General features: G+C 48.3%; 2 protein-coding genes across 7 annotated transcripts in view; one reads left to right on the top strand and one right to left on the bottom strand.

Annotated features, from left to right (window-relative positions):
• RABGAP1 (RAB GTPase activating protein 1) overlaps nucleotides 1-5897 on the top strand; it is a 188934-nt gene extending 183037 nt beyond the window's left edge. For all 4 annotated transcript variants that reach the window (XM_004716471.3, XM_045290207.1, XM_045290206.1 and 1 more), the window contains exons 22-26: nucleotides 1030-1134; nucleotides 1969-2052; nucleotides 2683-2754; nucleotides 4144-4341; nucleotides 5723-5897. In XM_004716471.3, coding sequence (XP_004716528.1) covers nucleotides 1030-1134; nucleotides 1969-2052; nucleotides 2683-2754; nucleotides 4144-4341; nucleotides 5723-5845 — 582 coding nt within the window. In that variant the 3' untranslated portion in view covers nucleotides 5846-5897. The remainder of the gene's footprint in view (nucleotides 1-1029; nucleotides 1135-1968; nucleotides 2053-2682; nucleotides 2755-4143; nucleotides 4342-5722) is intronic.
• Nucleotides 5898-13112: 7215 nt separating this feature from the next.
• LOC101661901 (spermatid perinuclear RNA binding protein) overlaps nucleotides 13113-26133 on the bottom strand; it is an 83240-nt gene continuing 70219 nt past the window's right edge. The window contains exons 16-17 of one of the 3 annotated variants that reach the window (XM_045290204.1): nucleotides 24549-24593; nucleotides 13113-18537 (exon numbers count right to left, since the gene is read on the bottom strand). In XM_045290204.1, coding sequence (XP_045146139.1) covers nucleotides 18533-18537; nucleotides 24549-24593 — 50 coding nt within the window. In that variant the 3' untranslated portion in view covers nucleotides 13113-18532. The other 2 variants (XM_045290203.1, XM_004716469.3) reach the window with 2 other exon arrangements.

The raw sequence follows: 26133 nt of genomic DNA, 5'->3' as shown, positions 1-26133 counted from the left end.
ACACACACACACACACACACATACATACACATAGGCCAATGCCTCTTTTTTAATGAGTTGATATATTTACATATGTGCACACCTATGTTTATTTTATACCTCTGTCCATAGTTTGTTTCCTAGATCTTTCCTATTTTCTTTTACCTTCCTCCTGTCCCACCATCACGCTCGTCTTTCTTCTGCCTCTTAGTAATTCCTCTTGGCTAGATTGCTGTTGCTCCAACGCCCCAGGATCTCTACGTCCTCCTAGTTGTTGATTTTAATCCCTTTGTTGTTCCCCTGTCTATGGTGTTGTTTGATCACTGCTCCCTTCCCCTGCCTCCTCCTCCCACTGAGTTCTCCGGAACTGTGGGTCCCATTGCTTTCTCCTAGGGCTGGCTTCTCATGCCTGTCTCATATTGGTAGGCAAACCAAAAATAATGGAGACAAAACAAAAGATTGAATTAAAAGAGAGGAAAAAAAAGTAGAACTAGCAAAAAAATGAAAAAGCATAGATAATTCCACGTCTTTCCGCTGACCTTTATGACTATGTCCCCACTGGTCCTGGGGGGTCCGGAACTGCCCCTCCTAACCTGAAGTCTATTTTGGGACCTCCTTAGGGCCTTTGTGGCTTGACTTTCTTCCATTGCTGATTGGTTACGCTCCCTTCTTGGTGCGCCCCGCTGTGGGGGGTTCAGACTGGATTCACTCCCCGCTGTGTCCTCTGTCGTGGTGTGCTCCAGCGAGGGGACATCATGTCTCGAGCTGTTGTCGGCCCTACGGTCCTCTGTGTGCCTTAGCAGCTCCATGCAGGGATGTCCTTAGGACTTGGTGTGCCGATATGGGGTCTAGACCCTCACTTTTTACCTTCTTGGTTTGCTTCCATGTGGGCGTGGCATGTCAGCCCCTCTCCCTAACCTGTAGGTTTTAGTGTGTCTTTTGTAGCACATGTTTCTAGGAAGGGGGTCAGTTGGGCTCTAATTGGGGCCAGTCCTGTAGCCCACTCTGTTCTTATTCTGTGACATCGTATCTTAAATATGTGTGTTTCAGGCTGAGGAAAAGGCAGATGCGCTTAATAAGGAGCTGCTGATGACCAAACAGAAATTGATTGATGCAGAGGAAGAGAAAAGACGGCTGGAAGAAGAGTCCGCTCAGGTGAGAGGACTCCGGCCCCTGCTTTACATCCCTGCCTCTCACCAGTGGCAGGGTAGGCAATCTCAGTGAGTGGCTGCCCTTGGTCCCTGGGAAAACCAGAGACAGCTGGCTTCAGCGTCCCGCCAAAGGCCTTTTTAATTTACTGTGCATACAGCGTAAAGTTGTGAATAATGACACCCAGGAGTTTCGGCACCCTCCTGCACTGGAGCAGAAGAAAAAACCCTGTGTATTAGCATCTGAGCACAACCAAGCAGAGCGTCGGCACTGCTGTGAAGGGAGAGCAGGTGGCTCAGCTGAGTGTCTGGCTCTTCCCCTGCGCATCCTCCATCTCCTTATCAAGCAAGTCTTCCCTTGAGCCAGCTTTCCACAGCGAGGGGGGCACAGGCCTGCCCCAAACACTGGAAGAACTTTGGGTACTGTACACCTGGAGCACAGCTCCCTCCTCCTCTTTGATTCTCATTATGGTAGCACCCTCCCAGGTGCCTGCTGGACTCCCTGAGGCCAGGAGTGACACACACTTGCTCTGTAAACTGTGAGGGCCTCTGGCAACTGGGTGACCCACGAGTGGTTCAGGCTGCTGCCATAGCCAAGAGGCAGAATTTCAGCAGCAAAAGTCTCAATCATCAGTGAAAATTGGTGCTTTCCAAAATTCCCGCTCTCTCCCTCTCTCTCTCTGGACGTTGAGAATGCTGTCAGCGGTCCGAGGGCGTGCAGAGGCAGGGGAGCATCCAGAGCTGCTTGTGTACTTTGGAGAGCCCAGCAGGATGGAGGCTGACGCTCCAGAACTTCCTTTACTTTGTCTTAGACCCTTCCCTTTTGCTTTTCTGTGCGCAGTTAAAAGAAATGTGCCGCCGGGAACTGGACAAGGCCGAGTCTGAGATTAAAACAAACAGCTCCATCATCGGTGACTACAAGCAGGTGTGTCAGTCATGTGGCTCCAGTTGGGGGGTGGGGGCACCTGCACACCCTGGAGGTGTGTTGGAGGCCCTGCAGCACCCAAATGAAACCAAAGTGCCCTGCTTTCAAACCAATCCAGGCTAAGTTACTCCCCTCTGATCCCGAATGTAAGATGTGGAAGCCCATCCTCTTGGGGAGGATTACCTAAGACTGTCTGTGGTGGGCCTGGCATAGTGCCAGAAGGGGGCAGCACTGAATGAAGGAAAGCCACCGGGCAATCTTGTACAGTATGTCCATATTGGACATACATACAATCGAGTATGTCCATATTGGAATTATTACACAGGGTTGTGTCTAGTTCTCTGCCTGACAGGTACGGTTTAAGAATCCTGGATCTGGGGCTGGTCCAAGAGACTGGTAAGGTTCTTGAGTCTTTGAAAGGGACAGGGGGGAGGGGGAGTACCAGAGGCCCCGGCACATCCTCGGCCTGTGGATGCTGAGATGGCACAGGTAGAGGAAGCGCCCTTCTGCCCCACAGAGTGGCAGGCTGCTCTTCACCTCCAGCCATCCATTTTCTCCTGAGCCCAGATCACACAGCTCATGGCCCTGCCCACGGGATGTTGTTACAGGTTATGTCCATTTCGTTTGCAGATTTGCTCTCAGTTAAGTGAAAGGCTGGAGAAACAACAGACTGCTAATAAAGTAGAAATTGAGAAAATTCGGGTAAGTGCTTCCACTTTCTTTTACCAGAGACTGTAGACCTTCCCTGGGTGCATTTGGGGCTGCAGAGGCAGCACAGCAGGTTTGGGGAGGGACCTTTTTGCCAGTTTCACACGTGAGAGGGTTTCAGGGCTCAGGCTTTAGACCTCAGCTCCCCCGGGATTTCCACGGAGACACTCCCATCTGCGCTAATGGAGCCTTCTGCGCTAATGGCTGCGCGTGCAGTGAGAAGGGTTGCGAACGGCCTGTGTGGTGCTCAGAGGGTTGGAAAGTGTGTACTTCCATTGAGGAGCCTGAGCGGGGGAAGGGCTTTATAAACTGGGCTGCTGACTGCAGGCAGCAGTGTGAACCCACCTGCTGCTCCTCCGGAGAAAGATGAGACTTTCTGCTCCCTTAAAAAAGCAACTGTCTCAGAAGCCTGCAGGGGGCAGTTCTACTGTGACCTGTGCGGTCGCCGTGAACAGAAACCAGCCCAGTGACCGTGAGTACCTGTCCTTGAGAACGCATCACATTCTACTGAGATGAGTACTTTACAGATACTTGGTCGAGATACTGGCAACCCACTGGACAGGAACCCGAGAACGTACTTGAACTAAAGGTCTAGTCTTGGGCAGGGCCAGGACGGTTGTCTTTGGAGCAAGATTCATGACTCCTGGTCTCCATTATAATTAGTGTTTTGCCAGGAGTATCTATTTTACAAAATTTAGAGACTAAGAGTAAATAAGGAAAAGCAAAACAAAGCTGAGAACAGGACTATTAGCCACACTTTACTATGTAGCTTATCAGTCATGGTTCTGTATTAACCCAATAAATGTCACTGCTTTTTTTCCCCTTTCACACTTATGTCTTTGAAATTAACTTTTTTTTTTAATGCATGATGCTTTTGTGGCTTAGTAGTAGCAAAATTTGTTCTTGGAGGAATTTACAGTCATGTTGTTTCCTAGAGTCTGGACATCTTATTTTGATGGAATATTACGTCTCATTTCTCTCCCCTGGCATGTAACCTCTGTCACGGGTATTAAAACGTCTTCCAGAAACTCTTCCGCTGCTGCATGCCTCCTCCTCGTACACACGCAGCATGGCGGGTGGTTTACTCCCCACCCTGATTCTGTGATGAAAATCCTGGTACATAAATCATTACCTAGCCATTGTTGCGTCATTTTCTTAACAAAAGTCCCTAGAGGTGAGTGTCCTGGGTCAAGAACTAAGAATGAATATATATATAATTTGGCTTGGGACGCAATCCCAGGCAGCTTTCTCCAGAGCCTTCCAAAGAGAGCAGTCTGCGAGCTCTGGCACTGAGCAGGAAGCCCTTGCTTGGAGCTCCTGCCCCCCAGGAAGGGGGATGGGCTGGAGCAACTTTGTCCCTTTATGTCTGATACCCCATTTCAGCAAAAAGTGGATGACTGCGCGCGCTGCCGGGAAGTTTTCAACAAAGAAGGCCGTGTCAAGGGCCTCAGCTCAGCCAAGGAAGTTTTAGATGAGGACACAGATGAAGAGAAGGAGACACTCAAGAACCAGCTGAGAGAGATGGAACTAGAACTGGCACAAACCAAGCTCCAGTTGGTAGAAGCCGAGTGTAAAATACAGGTACCAGCCAGGGACTCTGGGGCCCCATCCCGGTGAGCGAGGCACTTTCTCTGGGGCCGACGCAGTGGGAGGGCGAGTTTGGGACCCAATTCCCTGGTCTGCTGTGGAAACCCAGAAATCAGGCTGAAGTTTACTGTTTGGGTTGCTTTTGTGGTTGTTAAGCTCTGGCCATAATCCTCATGGGGAGAAGGCTAATACTGGACCTATACTCAGTCTGTTTAGTCACGTCTGGTCCGTCCTAGTGAGAATTCTACATGCACTTTCAAATCCTTGTAGTTAGTGGAGCCCAAGGGACACAAGTTTGGGGTCGCGCAGCACCACAGCTGGGCCCTGGCCCTTGTCGCCCAGGCTGATGGGGGTGGAGAGTCCCTACCTGACAGGCATGTCTGAGGAGGAGATACGGTGGAAAGGAAGGGCTCAGCACAGCCAGGGTGAGGGCTTTCAAGGAGAGCCTGTGCTTCCCCCGCCCCCACTCCATAAGACCTTTGTGTCCTTGGGAATTTCACGTGGTTCCCTAACCTCTGATGCCAGTGAGGAAATGAGAGGGCTGCTCTAGTCATCTTCCTCCTGCATGGCTGGATCCCGAGAACACTGATACTCAGCACGCGGTCAACACTAAGCACTGTGGGAGGAGTGGAGTTCAGGATGACCACTTCTGGCTGATGGGCCCCCTTCTTCACACACATTCACTGGCCATCTGCTCTTTGCCAGGCCCCATTCTAAGTCCTGGGACTGCAAAGCTAAGACGTGGCTTGTGTGACTGCCCAGGACAATCAGGAAAGGCATCACCAAGGGAGCAAGCAGTATCTGAGCTGTGATCGGAGAAGGAACAGGGCTTTGCCAGATGCATGAGAGAGAGAACAGTGAGCATTCCAGGTGGAGAGAGTGGCATGTTCAGTAGCTGAGGGCTGAGAAGGCCCAACCTGTGGGGGAACCTCAGCTAATGGGTTCCTGCCAAATATTCCAGCTAGTCTGGGTAGAGGTGGGCTTGAAGCCAGAGAGTGTAGGTGGGTCCAGGCTGTAAAGCATTGCAGGTGCCAGACTAGACAGTTTAGACAGCCAGCGTTGGTGGAAATGAGTGTTGCAATCAGAGGTAAGGCCTTAGCTTCACCACCTGACCTGGTTGGTGTGCAGTGGACGGAGAGGCTAAATGAGGAGGCTCTTACGAGAAACAGACCAGGCAAGAAACAGGTCTTGATTAGGAAAGATCCCAAGTCTTTAGGCATTCTGGATACTTCTATGCCAGCCAGTGTGAGATAGGAGTTTCCAGAGAGCTCTTGAGGGTAAAAGAGAACGGCGTTCTTGTCTCAGCTCAGCTTTGGGGAGGCAGTGTCATTGGCACTGATGCCCCACATCTTTATGTGCTCTGTTCCTCTTGCAGGACTTGGAGCACCATTTAGGCCTCGCCCTCAATGAGGTACAGGCGGCCAAGAAGACGTGGTTCAACCGCACACTGAGCTCCATAAAGACAGCTACCGGGGTTCAAGGGAAAGAGACTTGCTGAGAGCAGCTGCTGCTTCCAGGCACCTTCAGAAAACATGACACCTTTTGTTGCCTTCTTTGGCCAGATGTGATTCTGTGACTTGTCCCAGGACCAGAACGTGTCTAAGTCAGATCCATAGAAGCATGCTGGTAGGTCACTGGACCAGAGCTCATGAAGCAGGCAGCCTCTGGGGTAGGGCTCTAACTACTGATACTAACAGGCCCGCTAGCTCAGCCGATGCTCCGAACACTCTAGAACACACTCCTTGTGACCTCCAGGCCTTTCCCAACATAGGTCACCAACCAAACCAGCCCAGAGGCTGAGATTTACATGAGTAGTGTGGGGATCCTTTGATCTGTTGGGTTTTTTCCTTAACCATTAATTTTTTAAAGTATACATATTATATATATGGGGTCGGGGAGAGGGGTTGAGGGGGGCAGGGCGGGGATCAGGAACTCACGTAACTCATATCTGCTTCAGTGCCAGCAGAGGGTCCCCAGGTAGACATGGAGAAGCACTTTGTGTTAAATAGGACGGTTTCATGGCTGTGGTTGAAGCCACCTAGTTTTGTTAACCAGTATAACTAATGCACAGATTTGGGTTTGGCACCATTCACGTGTTTCTGATAAATTCTATGCAACTCTCATAGTTCCTGTTTCGCATCGTTAGCTGCCAAAATCACTTCACAATGTTGGTTGGGTGACGGAACTGGCTGTGAGACTGGATTAATCGGAACGTGGACAGATCTTACTTTGCTTAATGTGTCATGTCTATGTGTATATGTAAATACTCCTCCCCAGCACACCCAACTGACAGTGTTGAAATCCCGCCCAGTGGCTGAGCTGCGCTACAGCATAGGGAGGTGGTTACCAGGCACTTACTTCCACTGCAGGCTGGGGGCGTCCGCACGCTCCCTCACCTCAAGGCTCCTCGTGTTCTTGCACACCACGCAGTACCAGTGAGACACACGGAGCTGTGTGTGTGTGTGTGTGTAAACATGAGTGTTGTGTAGACTCCACAAGCTGCAAAGCCCTTGTCCTGTGTCCCTCGTTGAGGGCCTGGACCCCTCTGCTCTGCTGGAGCCCCTGGGCCCCACCCGAGTGTGGCTGAGGGGGGACCCCACCGTCAGGTGAGCTGTGAGTTTACTTCACAGCTCTGGAATGGAGATTTTAGCACCTTTTTCCCCCTTCCCTTTTTAAATTACTGACATTTAATTTATATAGTGATATGCTGACTGAAGCTGTCTCAGACGGTCTGTGCAGTGTGGAGATAGCTGGTTACAAGAGGCACTGGTTTGTATATAAAGACGTGGGTGGGTTTGTTTCGCTTTTGTCGGCTGTACTAAAGCTTTCTGAGGTCATCTGTCAGAGGGAGGTAGCAAGTGACGCCACCCCCCCACTCCGACGCTTTGTCTTTCCCCTTCGCTTCCCAGAACAGCTGTAAGCCCATCTAATGCTAGGTGTGTGGTTTCAGTGTGTCGACTTTATGAATCGAAATATAAACCAGTAAAATTGTGTTACCATTTCTTTTGTTGGTTTTATTTTAACAAGCATATTCATTAAATATTTTGGTACAAACAGCATTGTTTGTGAAAGCCACTTTTATCATTATGTGCTCTTGCCACCCCCACCCTGGCCCACAAAAGCAAAATGGTGCAGAACTCCCGCCCCTCTGTGCTGTCAAGCAGAATGTGTGACCTCCAAGGAGTCCTCTCCTCTCAGAGCTCCCACCGGGCAGCTTGCAGGTACCAGGTGGCAAACAGGAGATGACCCAGCCTTGGCATTAGCCATGAGCCCTCTGGGCACTAATGCTCTGCGGGCATAGGACCAGAACAGTGTGTTTGAGGCGTAGGAAATCTGATGGAATTACACCTCCAAAGACAAAAGTCTCTCACTGGGCAGGATAGGGAGGGGTTAGAAGGGTAGAGAGGCAGCCACAGTAACTGGGGCAGTGGGGTCATGGACAGAAATTTGGGGGGCCAGCCTGTCCAATCTGTTCGTCTGAGGGTGGCCCAGGTTCCTGTCCGTGGGGACGTGGCACCCAGGCCCACACTCTCCTCTGCAGCAGGAGGGAAGAGGGGTGCTTCCACGAGGCTTCCAGGAGCCCCCCGAGGTAGCGCTTGAAGAGAAGCAAAGTAAGGCCCAGACCACTGCTGATTGCCCACAGGAAGGTCAGATTGGTGGTTGGCCCTCCCTGCCTTTTCTCCCATACCACCGAGGTTGAGAGAGCACCCTGGCAGGGCCCACATTAAAGGCTATCCTCACAGGCAGCAGGCAGGGGGCATTTTCCTGGGATCCACACTGCTGCCCAACCCCTGTCTCAGATTAAGACGGGAAGAGCCCAGAAGGAGCAGTCTGCTCAGTGCTTTTCCTGTCCTTCAGGTCCCTGTGTTCATAAATGTCTGCACTCAGGACAAGTCCTCATCCCTGCCTCTGACCTGGTTCAGAGAGGAAAGCACACTCCTGTCAGACCCAGTGAGAGGCCTGTCTCAGGGAGAGCCCCCCAGCTCTGCTGTGAACAAGACAGACTGAAGAAGTGCGACCCCAGGTGGTTCAGAGATGTTCCAGCTGTGGAGGGCCCTGTGGGGACGGGGAAGGTATGTAACTGAGCCCAAGGACACAGTTGCCCTGCCCTGTGGCTGAAGGGAGCTGCTGGTGGAGCAGCAGGAGGGCGAGTCAGAAGCAATGACCAGTAACACAGTGGGCCTGGGAAATGATGGAGCAGAGTGTGGGCCAGTAGGCTAGGGCCGTGGCCAAAGTGCAATGTAATGAGCCACTGGGGCGTTTTTTGCCAACTGGGAACTCCCTGTGGGGCTACGTGAAGGACAAGAGTTCAAGAAGTCAGGGTTGGCTGAGGTGACAGGGGGTAGGGGTGGGCTGGGGGCCTAAGGGGCTTGAGAAGGCAGGGCAGAGTCTGGGCCTATTGAGAGCTGGGCAGCAGCTGTAGCCCTGAATGACTCCATCTGTGTGTTGTGCGGGTGCGCTGTCCTGTGCTGCAGAAGGAAGCAGCAGCAGCATTCCTGGCGCCCATTCCTGCTGTTCCTGGGGGCAAAAGTGCACCCCTGGTTGAGAATCACAGCTTCTTGCTGATGACACTGGTTGTGAGAGGCTCTGAGGTTGGGTTTAGTGGAAACACCAGACTTCAGGGGAGCATGGGGGGGGGGGGGGGGGGGGGGGGAGAGAGCACAATATACAAGAGAGGTGGTGACTGATTTTTGGAAACCAGGTCCTGGACTTGGGACCCTCAAGTTCAATAGGGACACATGATTTACAGTTACAGCGCCTTGCTTGTTCAGAGAAGGCCTGTTTCTTATATGAGAATTTAAGTTCTTTTCAAAGAGAGGTGGAGGTGCCTACACAGAACAGGCTGGCCCAGTGCTGTTAAAACAGAAGCTTTTATTATTCATCCAAACGGGGAAAATGCAACATGTCAGGGCGTGACAGACAGATGGCAGTGGCCAACCAGGAGGGTCAGTCTACAGCAAAGTCCAGTATCGTTTGGTGCAGAGGAAGGGGCCAAGATGTGGGCAGCAGAGGGTCCCTCTGGGTGACGGCCAGGCAGCTCTGGGCGAGGCACAGGTGACAGTCCACACATGCAGGCCGCTGCTCAACCACACCCAGGGCTTCGTGCTCAGAGTCCTTCCTGTGTGTTGCCATCGTCCCCATGGGGATGGACAGTCCTTAGTGATTGCCTTGTCCGAGTGTTTAACATAATGCACAATGTAACCTTATTGCCAGGGAATTTGCACTGCAAATTTTACTATTTACACCAGCGTATTCCAAAAAACAGTCAATAGATACAAACATTTTGAATATATCACTAAAAACTAACGGCCATCACCAGACCAGAGCAAAGGGCCTGCTACAGGAGTCCATTACCAGTGTGTAAACCGTGCAGTAGGGAACGTGTCTACCACAGACACACTCCACTGTTCCCATGCCTCTTGAAACCCCACCCTGATGCTGAAGAGCTCAGGTTGAGCGCAAGATCAACTGACTCCTTCGTGAGAGAGCCCCCCCACTGAGCAGCTCCACTGCATGCCCACCGCTTTCCACATGAGCAGGGAGCCTGTGGAGACGTCAGGGGTGAGTCTGAGGGAGCCCTCTCCAGGAAGGCAGCCTGAACAGCAGGTTGGCCAGGGGCCAGGGCTGGGAGGCAGCGCCGTGTCCAGGCCATCCCACCCCGGCCTCTGCCCATCAGCCAAGCTTCCTCCTGGGTGGAAGAGACCTGGCTCTGATGATGGCTACCTCCAGAGGGTGTGGCCAGCCACTACAGGGACTAAAGGCTCAGCACACAAGCCTGACCGGTGGGTCCCTGGAGAAAGGCCTGAGATCAAAGATGCCATGGACCTAACAAGATAACCCTGCCGCTAACGGCCTACCCTAGAAAAGAAAAGACAAAAATGGCAAAGGCAGCAAGTCTCACCTTGACCAAGAGTCCAATCCACGTCTTGGAGCCCTGGTGCACTAGAAAGGCAAGCAGCTACAGGCTGGAGGCAGCCAGACCCTGAGGACTGCAGAAAGCAGGGCCAGGCTCCCCGCCAACACTTCTAGGAAGGAGGTAATCAGACAGACCCCCCATGGCTAGGCCTGGCCCATGTTGAGAGCCCATGGCACTGAGGGAGCAAGGGTGACTCAGCACCTCCTCCAAGCCTGGCAGGACCGCTCCTTAAGGAAAGGGGTGTCGGTGACGTCAGGATAGCTACCCCTGTGTCAAGTGACAGGAGAGGTACTTTTGGAACCAGGGCTGGAGTCTGAAGGAGCCTGGGGAGACCAGACACAAGGAAGGTTAGCAAATGACAAGCTCATGGAGGAAGCAAGTGATCTGGACTGTGCCACATCACACTGGCTCTCAGAGGGCGAGCACTCGCCATCAGAAGAGGGCAGAGCGGCAGGGACCCTACGTGCTATTTTCTAAATGGTGGAGAAGGAACATCTATCTTTAGAAAGGGACACAAAAAAACTGCCAGAGCAGCAGGAATACTTAGGTTTCAGTCAAAAGAAAACTTTCTAACCATCCTCTCATAAGCAGGAACACGAGACTGATGGCACCAAGCCTAGGGAGGTGGATTAGTGCAGGGCCTGGCTCCTGATGTCACTTCTGGTGGCTGACAGATGAGAAACCACCACCATCTGCGAGGCCGCCCAGGACAGGGCTGCTGAAGGGGTACAAGGCTGCACTGGGGAGACACACACACAGCTGAAGGGGTGCAAGGCTGCACCGGGGAGAGAGACACACACACACACACACACACACACAATGTCTGGCCCACATGTCATCTTCCCTTCCTGTGCTGCTGCTCTCTGTCATGAGTTCCATGCCCATGTCGGGTGGAACAGCCAGGCTGGTCACATACAGCCCTGGGGGAGGGAGCCAGCCTACTTCACAGGGACAACCTGAGTCCCTGGTTCCTTCCCCTCATCTTCCCACTTAGAGCACGGCACCGATGCCCTGAGCTGTCAGTAGTTTCTGCCTCTGTGCAACCACCACAAGTCAGTCTCCCAGTGCATGTCCATCTCTGCTCAGAGCACCCCTGCCTGGATCCAAGAACGCGAAGCCTCGGAGGCCCTGTGGAGGGAGAGTGACTCCCTGCCTGTGAGCGCGCCTCGGTGTCTCTTGCTCCCGCTGCATGGCAGAGGCAGGGCTGCCCCTGCTCAGAGCTCCTCTTAGGAGGCTATGAGGGTAAGTCCCCTCTGTGCAGGCACTTGTGTTGTCCCTTCTCCAGGCCCTCCCCAGCCAGCCTTGGGCTCTCACTCCTGCACATGCAGCACTCGGCCTCCAAGTCTTCCTCATGTGGATGGAGATGGTGCCCACCTAACGTCTTCCCTCGCACCTCACGGATAGTCGGTGACAGGAGAGAACCAAGCTCCTGCACTGCACGCCTGACTGAAAGGGAGGGAACCTGTTCTTAGCATTTTGCCCACCCTCATCAGGCTGCAGGTAGCATGAGACAAGACAGAATGCTTTGTTTGTCTTGGGACACAATCACAACAAGGACAGGAGCCCTCGTCCGGTAGTGGTTACTCATAGGGCTGCTAACTGCAGTGACACCAGTTTGAAGCCACCGCTGGTCCAAGGGATAAAGATGAGGCTTTCTACTCCTATAAAAAGTTAACAGTCTTGGAAACTCAGTGGCTTGTCTCCTTGTCTCCCTGGTCGCTATGACAGGTGAGTTTTTGAGCAGGAAGGAAGAAGCCTGCCTGGAAGAGTCTGCCAAGCTCTACCGTGTCTCAAGTAAAGATGGGTGATCACTGGCCCAATGAAGCCAATGGCTTTGTTTTAACCAAGACCTGGGTTAACCTCATAGTACAAACTGTAAACTCACCATCTAATTCTGACTCACAGTGGCCCTATCTGATAATGTAGGGCTGCTCATGTGAGTTTGAGACTGCCTACAGGAGTAGAAAGCCGCCTTTCTCCCAGTGGCTGGTAGATTTGAACTGCCGACCTTGTGTTAGCAGCCCAATGAGTAAGCCACTATAAGCCACCATGGCTAAAAGGTTCAAACCAAATGGAAAGCTAGGAGTTGTGACCTCCCCCAATCTAAAGGACCTTTGTAAAAACATGTCTGTGCTCACTTTCCTGAATGTGTATGCCCACTGGCTCCCACTGCCAAGAGTCAGACACTCCATGGCTTGGTGTGCATGACCCTTCACAAGATGACCCTTCTATGCCTCCCCCCCGACAGCCACTCGTGCCATCCTCAGCTACTTCCTCTACCCTTTTGTCCCCTCCCTCTGACTCAGCAACCAAACTCCTTAGGTCAGAGGCCCGCTGCTGGCTTTTCCACGGTGGGTGCACAAGAGAGAGGTTGGGAAAAGCTAGCTGGGCTCAGGCAGCAGGTGTAAAGGAAGTCTCTCATGAGTAAACCAAAGGCTACAGGGTAGGGCAGGGATGGCATGATTTGGCCACTGCTTGTTCTGTTTCCTTGGCACACAGCCCACCCGGCCATCCACATGCTGCCTGCGGGTGCTCTGACCATAGCAGAATTGTGTCCTCGGGATCAGGGACCACAGGAGCCCAGAGTCTAAAACAGTTACTCCCTGGCCCGTCACAGCAAATGCTGCCAAGCCTGAGTCTGACATCTCAATGTGCTACTGAGCTCAGAACCCTTCACAGCACCCAATGGCAGCAAGACAGAGCATCAGGAGAGGAAGGGGTGCTGTCCGTGGACACACTGCATTCCCACCCCCATTTTGAAAAAACCCATGCCTTGTGTCTGGACACCTTGAACCTTGTCATAAACTGACCTCTGGGTTCAACCACCCCCTCACCCCCGCCCCCCACAATGGTCTCTTCAGCCCCAGTCCCCAGCAGAGCTCTAGCCATGGCAACCCCGGGACAGTGTGGCTAAGGCAGACACAAATCTGACCCTTCCAGTAAACACAACCCTGTGGGCTTGCAGCCCTGGAGAACTCTGAGGAGGGCTGCATGGTAGCCGAGGTTCTATCCTTCTGAATCCAATGAGCTGCCTCCCTGGCCTAGGAAGACAAACCCACACTTAATGATCCAAAAAGCAGAAGGCACCACTGTGGATGAATGCCCACTACCTGTCCCTGCTCAGACAACCCCTTGATGGGGTGTGGGGGGGTGAGCAGCAATTCTGGGAAGGGCCAGATACAGACTGACCAATCCAAACACCTGAAAGCACAGGGACAGCCCATGATCAGGTTGGATGGGGCAACTCACCAACATCCCATCTCCCAGCTTTGTGGAGACCAGCCCTCAACCTGACCCCTCACAAGCATGAGCATCTGTCCACACTTTAAGCCTCCACGATGCCCCAGTCCTTCTTGCCCACCCCTCACCTGTCCTTTTCCTCTGTCGTCCATCTTTTACCATCAGCTGCCCATACTCGTCATTTCAGGCGGCAGGAGTGGCCTTGCACGCTGCTGGCCCAAACCCTGCCACTCCAGCCCGGCAGCCCAGTAAGTTGGAGCTGTCACAAGCCCATGTCCTTTCTAGGCACACAGTGCTTGCCCACCCTGCTATGAGGAGGCGGGAAAGGGGTGTGTGATTTTTTAACAAATCATATAATGTGTAGTGTTTACACGAAAATACAATCATCCAGCCATCAGCATCAAGCACAGCACTACCCGAACATGTGGGCCCAGCCACACACTTGCTGTGTAATTTTGGGCACGTCTTCTCCTCTCTACGACTCCACTTCCTTAGAGAAAGTGTCTAGATTACATGGTTGTGGTGGAATTCAAAACTAATTCCTAAGATCAGGCTCCCGTTTATACCTCCAAAATCAGCCTTTTAAAAAATGCAGTATTCAAGAGCCACAATGTTTTGCCACAAATAAGCAGGGTGGTTTAAATAAGGCCCTGAGCTTCAGTGTCCTTGTCTGTTGAGTGGGGACAACAACCCCTGCATTGCCACTGCCCCAGATGTTATGGGGCTCTGCAAAGTGCTGTATTCAACCGAGGCCAGGAGCCCCTTCTGCTCACACAAGCCAGTGCACCAGAACTCATGTAGCCTGCGCTTACCGCCACACTCCTTTCTCTCCTGCCCCTCTCCAGCCTAAGATAGGTTGCTCAGAAAAACTGCATGGTCAAGGAAGAGCATCCTTTTGGGTTGAGTGAGAAGTATCTTTCCCTGAAAAGGATTCTATGTCCATCCCCACCCCCACCAGCTCCTAAGCAGAGAACCCACGGGCATTATTTAGCAAAGGAGCTCGTGTGACTGACAGACTGTGCGCAGGAGAATCCTAAGTTCACTAGCAGTAGTGTGTCACTGACCTCAAAGCCAGCTCCACCAGAGCTCCCCGAGCAGGGCTCAGCCTCCAGGAAAGACTGGCTGAAGGCTGGTATTGGGGGAACACCCAGCAATGGAACCAGCATCTGCAGTCTGCTATCCCCATCTCTACCTGTCCCTCCAATCTGACCACAGGGCAGCTCCCCACATTCGCATTCCAAACCCTCTTCCTTATACCCCACCAGCCCTCAGAGTTTGGCTCAAATTGCTTAAGCTACCTGCAGGACCTATCTCAGGCAGGACAGCAAATGGGTGCTCAGAAACAAGAGGCTAAATGAACCACAGACCCGTCTCTCAGTGATGCCCATGCATAAAAACACGCTTCAAATACAACAAACTTCCTTGGTTTATAAAGCCACATCTCATCTATCAAAAAGTCTATCCAAACAATCATCCAGTTGTTTCGAAAGAAACTACCCTTGTCTTTAAACCAGGCTATTAGGTCTGGAATGACTGCATGGCTGAGGGTCTGGATTCCCGGGAGCCTGCAGGTCCGGGGTCGGCCCAGGCTCTGGCCCCTGATGTCAGGCTGACTGCAACCTGCTCGTTGCCCACCAGCTCCTGCTCTCCATCCCCAGCCTGTGCCTTCAGGCTGTAGTATAGTTGAAAGCGCTTTGTTGGGTGTTGAATAGAGCTGGGCTCCATTCCTGACTCAGACCCAGTTCCAAGAAGGTTCTGAGAAGGAAATGAAAATGTCCAAGTGCCTGGTGTTTGAAAGTTTCCAGTGTTAGCCCCACTTCCCTTCCTCTAATTTCCAAGCTCACTGCTGCTGCTTCGGTCTACTGCTTCGGTCTACTGCTGCCCAGCACCCCAAAGGACCTACACCAACCGAGTCACTGATTTACCTGGAGCATTTGCAAAGATCATTAGCCCAAACTATACAATGGGTTCAAGGTAGAAAACACTACAATGAGGCTGGGCTCTCAGGGAGTGCTGAGAGGATATCTTAGCCACAGCCAGGCTGATGCCATTCTATCCTGTTGGCCATACAGCAGCAAAGAGGATGACTCTGGAGCGCTCCATGTCCAGCTGATGTTGGCTTGTCTGACATGCTGGGACCACTTGGCGCAGCCTGTAGCCTTCCAAGCCCTGGTGAGCACTGAAGGTTGAGCTCCAGAGCTCACCGTCATCAAATACACGTTCTCATTATGAATGCAAGGGAGGAAACTTGGAGTCAGCAGGTAGGTGCACTAAGTGCAGCCCTTTAGTAGAAGTTCTAAGCACCCTTAAAGCCCAAATCAAGTATTTATCAGTCCCTGGAAGAAGCCTCGCCGGTGCTATAAATAACTACCAGAGCAGAAACCAGCGATGTCGTTCTGCTTTCATAGTGGCTTCACCATAGCAGCCCTCACCAGGTCTTTGGTTGGCATGTCTTGTCCAACCCGATGCTAAGGAGCCGTCCTCTCCCAGAGGTCGCTGGCCTCCCAACCCAGTTAGCACTAAAGAGCCAGCTGTACAAGCCACAAGCAGGCAGGCAGCCACACGCCCACCAGCTTCTCAGCCCCATCCACATACCTTTGCCTCCCTCACATGCGTCCTTTCCACCATGTACTGAGTATGTGCCAGGTACTGATCAAAGCCCTCTGTGTATTAACTAATTCCTGAACCTCCTGGGAATTTGCTGGATGAAAAGAAATGCTTTGGCCCAGATATCCACATGGTTTCTAGTCCCCATTTCCAGCTGTGCTAGAAAGCTTACATAACCTACTTTAAATTATGCTGCTTAAAAAAAAATCCAAAGATCATTGCTTCAAGCATGTTAGCGCCCACCTAAAATGGTGTAGTGAAGAAAAAAAATGTTCATTCTTACAACTAACTCCACTTGAATTCTTGACTTAAAACCTTTCTGGAAGGTGCTATTAGGAAAGGACGAATTCTTAGCATCTTCCAGATGCCCTCTATGTAACTGCCAGAGAGAAACACATCAACACTGAAATGCACCGCAGCAGAACGTGGTTCTTCATCTACACTACTCTTCCCCCAGGCCGCCTTGTAATGCCGAGGAACCTCCGGCCACTAGAGCGCTGCAGAGCCTGCGCCATGATTGTATGAGGCCTTCAGCGGCCTTCAGAGACTGGCCTATGACAAATAGGACTTACATGAAGATTATTCAGAGAGCGCTCCTAATACTCCTGGTATGGAAATGCCAGGTAGGCCCTACAGTTCTAGGGCTTGTGATGTTAGAAATCTTGCAACTTTAAGAGGGGCGGATTAAGAATTCCCCTTATTTCTTTTCCCTAACTCAGTACTGAAGATTGCTTTTCACTAGTTAATAATAAAATCTAAGAAACCTAGGGACTGACAATGAATGACTGATTATAAAGGTCACATTCTTCTCACGTCATCCAAAATACATGGTCCCTGTTATAACTACCACTTTAACTTGTGACCCCGTCCACACTGCTCTCAAAGGACGGGAGTGTTGGTACTCATTTCACTCCGTCCACTTCCTTCAATAGAAAGAGGTCCGTGAAACACAAAGCGGAGTTGATTTCAGGTTCTCAAAATGGCGAAGGAAACAGTTCCATTTCTGTGCTATTATCATTAAAGGATTGGATTATTAAATAGCAGAAACAACTCTGTTGCCACTGCAAACACAATTTATCTCCCAAACTAGGATCTTTATAGCAGGTTCAACTCCACCAACACTCTTCACTGGTCAGAGCCTCTGTTTCCTTTTCCCCTAGAAAAGGAGCTGGCACCTGAGAGGCATTCAGCTGTTTGAGCAGGTTTGGGTTGCACTTGGTACTAGTCAGCTAAACCTCATACAACTTTTCGTATAAATGCCAAAGCCACATTAAATGTATATACAGATTCTGTATGGGAAAAAAAAGTTGTTCCAGCAACCTTAAAGTTAGTAATATAAAGAAAACTGCTACTTATAAACAAATATAAAACATAAGATTCATTTTAATCTCTATATATCTATGTATATATATATATTTATATTTATCAAATACAGCCCTAGCACAGACAGCTCACACATATGAAATGCATTTGTGAGACACAGACTAACCCAAGGGGATCATTACAATCCCTTACCTAACCCTCCCGTCTCGTAGGATGGACTCCGTGACGGAGGACTACAGTGGGAAATAAATCATCTAACTCCTTAACCTGGAAAGACGGATGGATAGCCTGCCCGACATCGACTTGGTCTCTGCTGCCTGGGTGTTCACCATTCTGAGTCTCGCCCAAGTCGGTTCTCAAGTAGCTTAACAACTCTATCAATTACATATTTCTCCATAGTTACCTTAATATTTTGGTTTTAGTTTCTATTGCTTTTTAAACATATGGCTTCTTGCTGCTGTTGTAGTCATACAACACAGATCAGAGCTTTTCATTCCTCGAAGAGGTTTCTCTCCTGGAGAAATTGGCACTTTGATCCTCAGCTTAAGTAACAGCTACATACAAATGGACCCACCAGCGCTGTTACCAATCTTGCTGCTTATACAAATGCCAGAGCTTTGGCCAAAAGAGGGCTCTGATGTTAAAATCTTAGGTGAACTGTCCCTACCACTAAATTCTTGTATTTAAAGCAGTTACGTGTATGTAGTCTACATACATGTAATAAGTTTGTATACACACACAATCTAGCAAATGTGAAATTTCTTTCTTGAGTAGAAAGTAATTACAAGGGTATTAAAACAAGTGCTGAAAACAACTACTTTACATTTACACTATCAAGTTTTTAAAGGTGGGATGATGACATAAGACCTAAGAGATCAAACACATCCTGTATGATTGTCACATAGGCATGTTGCGTGTAAATTGACTTTCAGTTATTTTTCTCTTTAATCAGAAAATAAAAGAGCTTACCTTTTTATACTGAGATCACAGCTTACAGTCACTACAGTTCGGCCTATTTTATACAAGTGATATGGCTACGAAGGTCCGAGGAGAACGAGAATAAAGTGAGATAAGCGTGCTGAAAACTGCTTAAAAGTATTAACCTGAAATACACAGAGGGTCCAACACCAGTTTAAAAATACATTAACAAGGTATTCCCAGCTCTTCAATTAATAATGGTAATGGACTGATTCGTGGTTTTCAAGCATTCATCCAAATTAAAAACAAAAGAAAAGGCTAATACTAGCAAAATCTACCAGGTGGTTTGGTCCCCAGGCGAACGATCTGAGAGACTTCAGTAACCATGTAAGCCCAACTCCACGCGTCAAGGTCCCATGCACTGCATCTGTCAGCATGAGGTATGTTGGGAATCTAGCGGACTGATTACCTTGCACAAGAGACGGGGTGTTCCTGCAACCTGAAGAAATCCAGGGTGCAAGCCACATCCCGGGCACTCAGCCCCATGCAAACAAAGCATATGGCTTCAAGGAGGAACCCTGTCTCTGAGAAATGATAGCAGCAGTACCTGCCGCAGTTAGGAATGCAACTATGCCATTTATGTGCTAAAAAAGTTTAGAAACTGTCAGAAGATAACATAGCTCACACACTAATTCTAAGTTCTACATTGGTCTGTAAACTCCCCGACATGAGACTATGCTACAAGGGGTTCCGAAGAGATATTGCTAGGTTTCCAAAGAAAGGTTTTAAAACGGACACATGGCTTCGAATAGAGTAGTGCTCTTCTTTCAAACGCTCAGTCATTGCTTTCAAAAAGGAGGTGTCAGGGGTGTGTCTGACAGCTGGAAAGCCTTGGGGTGGGGGTGGGGGTCACATTGCTCTTAAGAACAAGACATAGAAATTGCCATTTCAAGCCAGACAACCTGATGGTTCTAGAAGTCAGAGAAGAAATCTTGAGGGCCCAAGTGAATAATAAATGGTGCGACGCTCAGAGGCTGGCAATAGGGGCTGTCAATGAAAAAACCACCTACAGCGGAGAAAAGAGCAGAGAAGCAAAACTTTGTTAATTCCACGCAATTTGGTGAAGCCAAGAGCTCCATTTATATTTCTCTGCTCTTTCAGCTGTACGTGGAATTTTCATTACAAAATGAAGGGGGAGGAAGGGTGAAAGGGCAGGGGGGACACTGAATTCATTACAGAATTTAAACAGTTGAACTTGCATGGTTACCACTTCTAACAAAGGACTGACAGCTCAATTATTTTAAGTAAAGCAGAGAAATGTAAAAGTTTGCAGCAACTGGGCAGGTTTACAACATGGTTAGTAACTTCCAACAAACAACAAAATTAAAAAAAATAAAAAAGACTTGGTAGAAACCATTTGAAATGACTGCCATCATGTTGGAAAACAGCACAGCTCCCTCTTTGCCATTATAGAGGGATTGAGTAATGAAGCAGAGTCAGCTACTTCAAAAGAATTTTCTAGAGAGAAATCTCCAGAGAGATTCCAACTTGGAATGCAAATTTGACGATCAATTCAAATAACAATACAGCTGCAGCTGCCAATTCATAGTATTCCAAAAGCAAAGAGGACTGCAGTAAATATTTAATTAATACAAACTGGACACGACCAGCCATGCTTTTTCTTCTCAGTGATGGCTCTGTTTCATCCATAGGTCAGCAAAACAAATCAATGAAACATGAAAACTCCCAGCAGAAATGGGCCCTCTGTTTATGTCTAGCCACTAATGCACAGGATGAGAATGATACGTTCACAGCTATTTCCAGCAAGTGATGAGGTTTTATTAAAGTATCACCCACCACTCAAACTGAACAAATCACTGTTGTTAAGTACTTCTGAGAAGCTGTCCTAGTGCGTGTTTTAAATTGCCCATTTCACCCACATTGAGAGGTCCCACAGAATTCTGGAACATAGATCTGCCAGGTTTTGTCACGCCCAGGCTGACTGATGGGCAGTGTTCAGCTCTCAACACAAAATTTAAGGAGAGAGAAGCTAATTCATGCTAAGAACGACAAACCTTTGTAAGACAGGCCAACTTAAACATTGGCATGAGACCACACGTCCTCGCGGGGGTGAGTACCTTAATGAAACCATTACCTTCTAGTAACGTTACAGGCTTTCCAATAAGGTGAGAATGCCAGTGGAAACGTAGGTCTGCATCCTTTACAGAACAGCACAATGTTACCGACTGATCGGTTTTTCACCAGCTTAATCAGGTGTCTTAAAACAAATGCTGACCCATGGCTGAAACCTGTCACTTTTCACAGCAGCACTCAACAAGAACTGGGACAATCGAAGAGCAAGTTTTTATGGGGACCCTGTTGCTGCTTTAGATTCTGATGTAATTTCAGAGAAAAAGGAACCCTTCAATAAATCCCAGAAAAATCACTAATCTCTGATCTGCATTTAAAAAGCCAGGGAGTGAACATAGTATCTTACAGAGTGAAGAAGGCCACAAGAACAAGAGTGGGTGATTGATCGACTAATTTATTATTTTTAAAACTTGGAAATTCAGAAACTTAAAATAATCACCCTCCTCCTTCCCCATCTCCGGGCAGGGCCGTCACTGTGGTAAGCAGCACTCTGATAACCGACTAGAACCTCTTTCCCCGAACGCCCTCTTGCAGCAGGAGTACCCAGGGCTCACAAAGGCAAAGGGGACCGGCTCAGACTAACCATGGCCTTTACTTTGTCGTTTGCAGTTTGCTTACAAATGAATGGGCTCTAGAACTAAGGAAAGATTAGTTTCCAATTCCTTGTAATTTGCTACCAAGACATATCAAAAATAATAAGCTAAAACAATATTCAAACCCATATTTTATTGGCTTTAATTACACACTTGGATATTTACAAAGTTAACGTTTAAATGAAAAGTCTCTATTGTATTAATAAAAATAACGACAGCCCAGACTTGAAGTGCCCTGGGGCCAATACAAGTCAGTCAGCTAAGGGTCAGTGACTGCATCAGGAACCAGGCAGCACTCTTGTGTTACAACAAAGCAGTTTATTTGTGATCAGTGTTTGAGACTCTATACATCCTTCACAAATTTAATTTTACATAATCTGATACTTCTCGTAAAACTTAAATGCTTAACTGCTAGACTTTAATTTCCCTAGAACAGAAGGGCTGGTATAAGTTATTTTCCGGAAATGAGGTACCGTTTCACAGAACTGGTTTCTTTTTGTTTGTTTTCAAGTTTTAAAGAACTAAATTTGCATTTTTTAAAATCAAAAAGTAAGAAAGATGTTCTTTACAAATAATTTTGATCAAGTATGTGTTCAAAGAAAGCAGGATAAAAAGGCTTTTTCGCTAACATCTGTATTGACTGTATTGTTGCTCAATAGGAATTAGCTTCTGTCATTTGCTAAAAGAATGAGTAGTGGGGAACAGGATATGTTGGGAATTTCATAACGGGCAACAGAACCATTCTCTTGGGTAAACCTACAGAGAAAAGAAACGGAGAGGACTCCAAATAAGTTTAATAATCCAAAAATAATTTTTCAGGTTAAAGAAAGAAGTCTTACAGTAATCACCTTAACCTTTTCCAGATTAGTCAGCTAACATGTAATATTTTGGTAGAAGCAAACTCTATTTTGAAATTGTTCATAGTGCTTTGATGAATAAGTTTCCCCTTAAAAATCAAGATAGCTCTAAAGAGAATGATACTCAGAAACCAATTGACTGGAGTGAGCGAGCTGCCATGCATTCTAACGATTGAAAGCACTGTTGTTGATTACTGGTCTAAAGTGACTCGAGAAAGTCAGGCTGGTTCACATTTTGGCACACCCTATGCGGGAGAAGACACGGGGCTGCAAGAGTCAAAACACAGCCTTGCTGTGCTGGCCTCAGCTCTCCAGAAAAACAGCTCCACCAGGAGCTGGGCACAGGTGTTTATCTGCTCAATGACTATTGCCAATATTAGCATGTCAAATCTGGAAAGATTAATTATTTTCTTAAATTTGTAATCAATACGTTCTTGTGGCCTCACAAACTTCTGCATACTTCAGTATGATTTTAAATCTACTCTTATTTCTAGCTAGCATTGAACCTATGGAGAAATCACAAAGCAGCAACAGCAGGTACTGAAGAGCACCAGATGATCGGAGGGAAATTACCCACATGCAACAGCTTTACAAAGGCCAGGAGACATATTTACCTTACAGCCAAAATAAAGCATCGTTTTAGTAGGTTTGCATCACAGTAACATTTAGAAACCAAATCTTTTATGTGAAAAATGGGGGCATCAAATTTCACCAGCTTTGGAAGTCAGTTATATGGCACATGGAAAACAGGAGCCTTCTGAACTGGGGGCTCGGAAACCACAGGGCGAGAGAATAATGTTAGCGAAGGAAAGGGAGGACAAGAAAGAAAAATTTTAAAGCTTGAGGAAAACAAAAATGTAGCTGAGAGTGTAGCTATTAAAGTGTGTTAAGGGAAAAATCAAGCTCTATATATCTACACTGAAGAACTGGCTAATTGTGGTGCATAAGAAAGACCGGACTTAAAAACCTCTGGCGTTCACACAAGATGTAACACAATGAGTCCAGAGGGCTAATGGTGTTTGGATAAAGTAGACAAATTCCCAGGTATAATGACGAGGTCAGGCACTCCAGAACGTGGTTGAGTGCTCAAAGTAAATACACAAAAGCAGAAAGGTCTAGAGCAGCAGTTCTCAACCTGGGGGTCGAACGACCCTTTCACAGGGGCTGCCCAGTTCATAACAGTAGCAAAATGACAGTTATGAAGTAACAACGAAAATAATGTTATGGTTGGGGGGCGGTTCAACACAACAGGAGGAACTATATTAAAGGGTCGCATTAGGAAGGTTGAGAACCATTGGTCTAGACGGTTTGCATTGAGAAGTTCTAGGTGAAAACGTATTCCTGGATTAAGCCACAATTGCTAGTCACCCTTCCCTCCAGCTTTGGAAGCCTTGGGCAAAATGGAGTGTGCTAGAGGACTTAACCAGGGATAAGATTTAACCCCAGACTCTGCACTCTGCCCTAAAGGAAGCACACTCCCAGTGTGTGACCCTTGCAGCTTCTCCACACCTTTCCAGGATATAAACGGTCTATCTTAGTAGGGAAAGCGTCCAGGCCCCCTCACTTTCTGTGTATCTCTACAGTTAAATCAGATGAATCTTATGGACCCATAATTTTCATCCAAACAAAAATGGAAAAGTTGATGTGTGAAGAGAAAAGGCATAATGCAAAGGTTTTGAGGCTCGTGAGGAGGACTTAAAGCCACAGTAGCAGTAAGATCTTTCCCTTCTGTGTTCTGCTTAGGGTCAAACTGACACGCATACACTCACATATGCATGCACACTCTCACAAGCACACACACTAGCTCTCTTCTCAAGGACAAACATCCTGCGGTTGGGCTGATTCTGTAACGGGTAGCACCTGAGTTAGGTCAAATGTCTAAGAGCATATCACTGACTCCAAACCTTACTGCCTCCATTGCCACATAAACCTCATTCAAAGTTTTCCAAAGGGCCACTGGGCTTCAATTATGCATTTGCTTAGCCCCTCACGCCCCCCCCCCCCAGGGTTGGGGATACACTCCTGTGAATTTCTACCATGTACTACAGACTTTCTGCAGTCAGCACTGAGGTAAGAGTGCTGCAGGTCACACTCCCACCCAACTATATCCTCTCAAAGACCTGTTTACTCCACCCCATGGCAAAGGATGACCACTACAAATTTGGGGCGAGCCATTTCCTATCCCTACCTTAAGCCCCTGTGGTTCATCACGCAGATCCACATTACACACTTAAATGCAGCGATGTAAATGGCAAACAGTCAAACTGGAAACTGGGTCTGGCCCTTCAGTAGCCTTTGAATGGAGTGTAAGTTGGCTGTAAGAAGAGCTACTTAAAATATTTCATTTTAATATGGTCAGAAAACAGGCAATTAGAACAAGCAGTCTGAAGTCAGGCAAAGCAGAGAGAAGAGCAACTCCAACCAAACCAAGAACCACAAGGTTGTGGCATTTTCAAAGGGAATTTACGTTGGGTCACTAGAATAAATAGTCCTGAGATCCTGGGATTCGTTTGAGGAAACCCTAGATACAAACTGTGCTTTAGAATGCTGTGACAGTCTCTCTAAGTGGAGCAATCAGTAAGAGGGTATACATACCATAGGCAGGGGCAGCTGTGCTGTAACCATATGGGGTTCCGTAGCCTAGTGCAAAGAAGGAGGTAGATCAGTCCAGGACAAAGAGCACTGGTCCAAGCCATCATATTCCCTGACCCAAATCTTGGGCCCTGAAAACTCCTTCCAGAAGGTGGATGAATGAGCACCACTCCCAGAGGTATGCTAGCCAGACCCTTCCTTAGATCCAGAAGCTGCTGCCTGGTCTACAAAACTCTCTACTTGGCCTAGCAGAATAACCTGGAATTCTTTCTTACAGAACTTCCCGCACTGTGTTGTAATTACCAACTTCTTGTCTGTCTTCCCCACTATACCAAGTTTTATTCACCTCTGTATCACCTGAGCCACAGAATGACTGGCATACAAAGTGTAATTTGTTAAAAAACAAGTACTTATAACAATCAAATGACTAATTCCTCAAAGGTGTAGAAAATAACTTTTCAGGTTTCTCTTCAGAAAACAGTGGCAGCTAAGATGCTAAGATTTCAATTCCCATTTAAAGAAGACAACACAAGGCTCATTTGTGAGATCAAGGACCAGACCAATGGCTGACTGATCAGTCAACGAATTCCTGGCTTCAACACAAGATCTGAGAGAGGAGACCCCAGAGAATGCTAGTGATACTGACATAAGCATTTAGTGCCGATGAAAAAGGCTAGCATTATTATTCAGGAAAACATACTACCAACGAGCACAAAAACTTTGAGCTAATTCTGGCACTGGTTTCTCATACAAGGGGGTTCAAAAAGTCTGTAGGAAAATTCAAATTTTTTAAATTAATTTTTTATTAATAATTTTATTTTGGGGCTCTTACGAATCTTACAACAACCCATCATTCAATTGTATTAAGCACCTGTGTACAGATATTGCCATCAAGGTTTCCAAAACATTTTCTTTCTACTTGAGCCCTTTGGTATCAGCTTCTTTCCCCTTTCCTCTCACCCTCGTGAATCCTTGATCAATTATATATTATTGTTATTTCATGTCTTCCACTATCCATTATCTCCATTCACCCACATTTCTGTTATTGGTCACCCTGGGGGTAGGCGATATATCCAACCTTGTGATGGGTTTTCACTTTCTCTCCCTCGCACCCCCTTCCCCCACCATTCCCCTACCCTCATGGTATCACTATTCCCACTACTGTTCCTGAGGGTTTTATTGGTCCTGAATTTCTTGTGTTGAGAGCTCTTATCTGAACCAATGGGTTTACTCCTATCTAGCTGGATTTGTAAGGTAGAACTGGGTCATAAAAAGGGGTGGAGGGAAGAATTTATTTCAGAGGACAGCACTGAAGCTGCAGCTCAGGGAGAGGGACATGTCTGATCAGAGCACACGGGAGCAAATGAAGGGAGAGGAAGAGAGAGTTGAGGGCATCCTGGCCCTTCAAGCCTTGAGGATGACATTCCCACTCAGAGAATTCCCCCCCAGAGAAGACCATATGGCCGGCCCCTCTATGAGACACGACATCTCTCACGGACCCATAGCCCTACATGGGATAACACTGGAGACACAGTGTGGGAATTGCGCCCGATCTGATCCCACCACACCGAGGCAAAACACTAAGGGC

This window comes from Echinops telfairi, unplaced genomic scaffold (assembly GCF_000313985.2).
Source record: "Echinops telfairi isolate 266 unplaced genomic scaffold, ASM31398v2 ScPeMD7_32;HRSCAF=126, whole genome shotgun sequence".
NCBI lineage: Eukaryota > Metazoa > Chordata > Mammalia > Afrosoricida > Tenrecidae > Echinops > Echinops telfairi.
The sequence above is the reverse complement of the archived record's forward strand: the minus strand, read 5'-3'. Positions and strand labels throughout refer to the sequence as shown.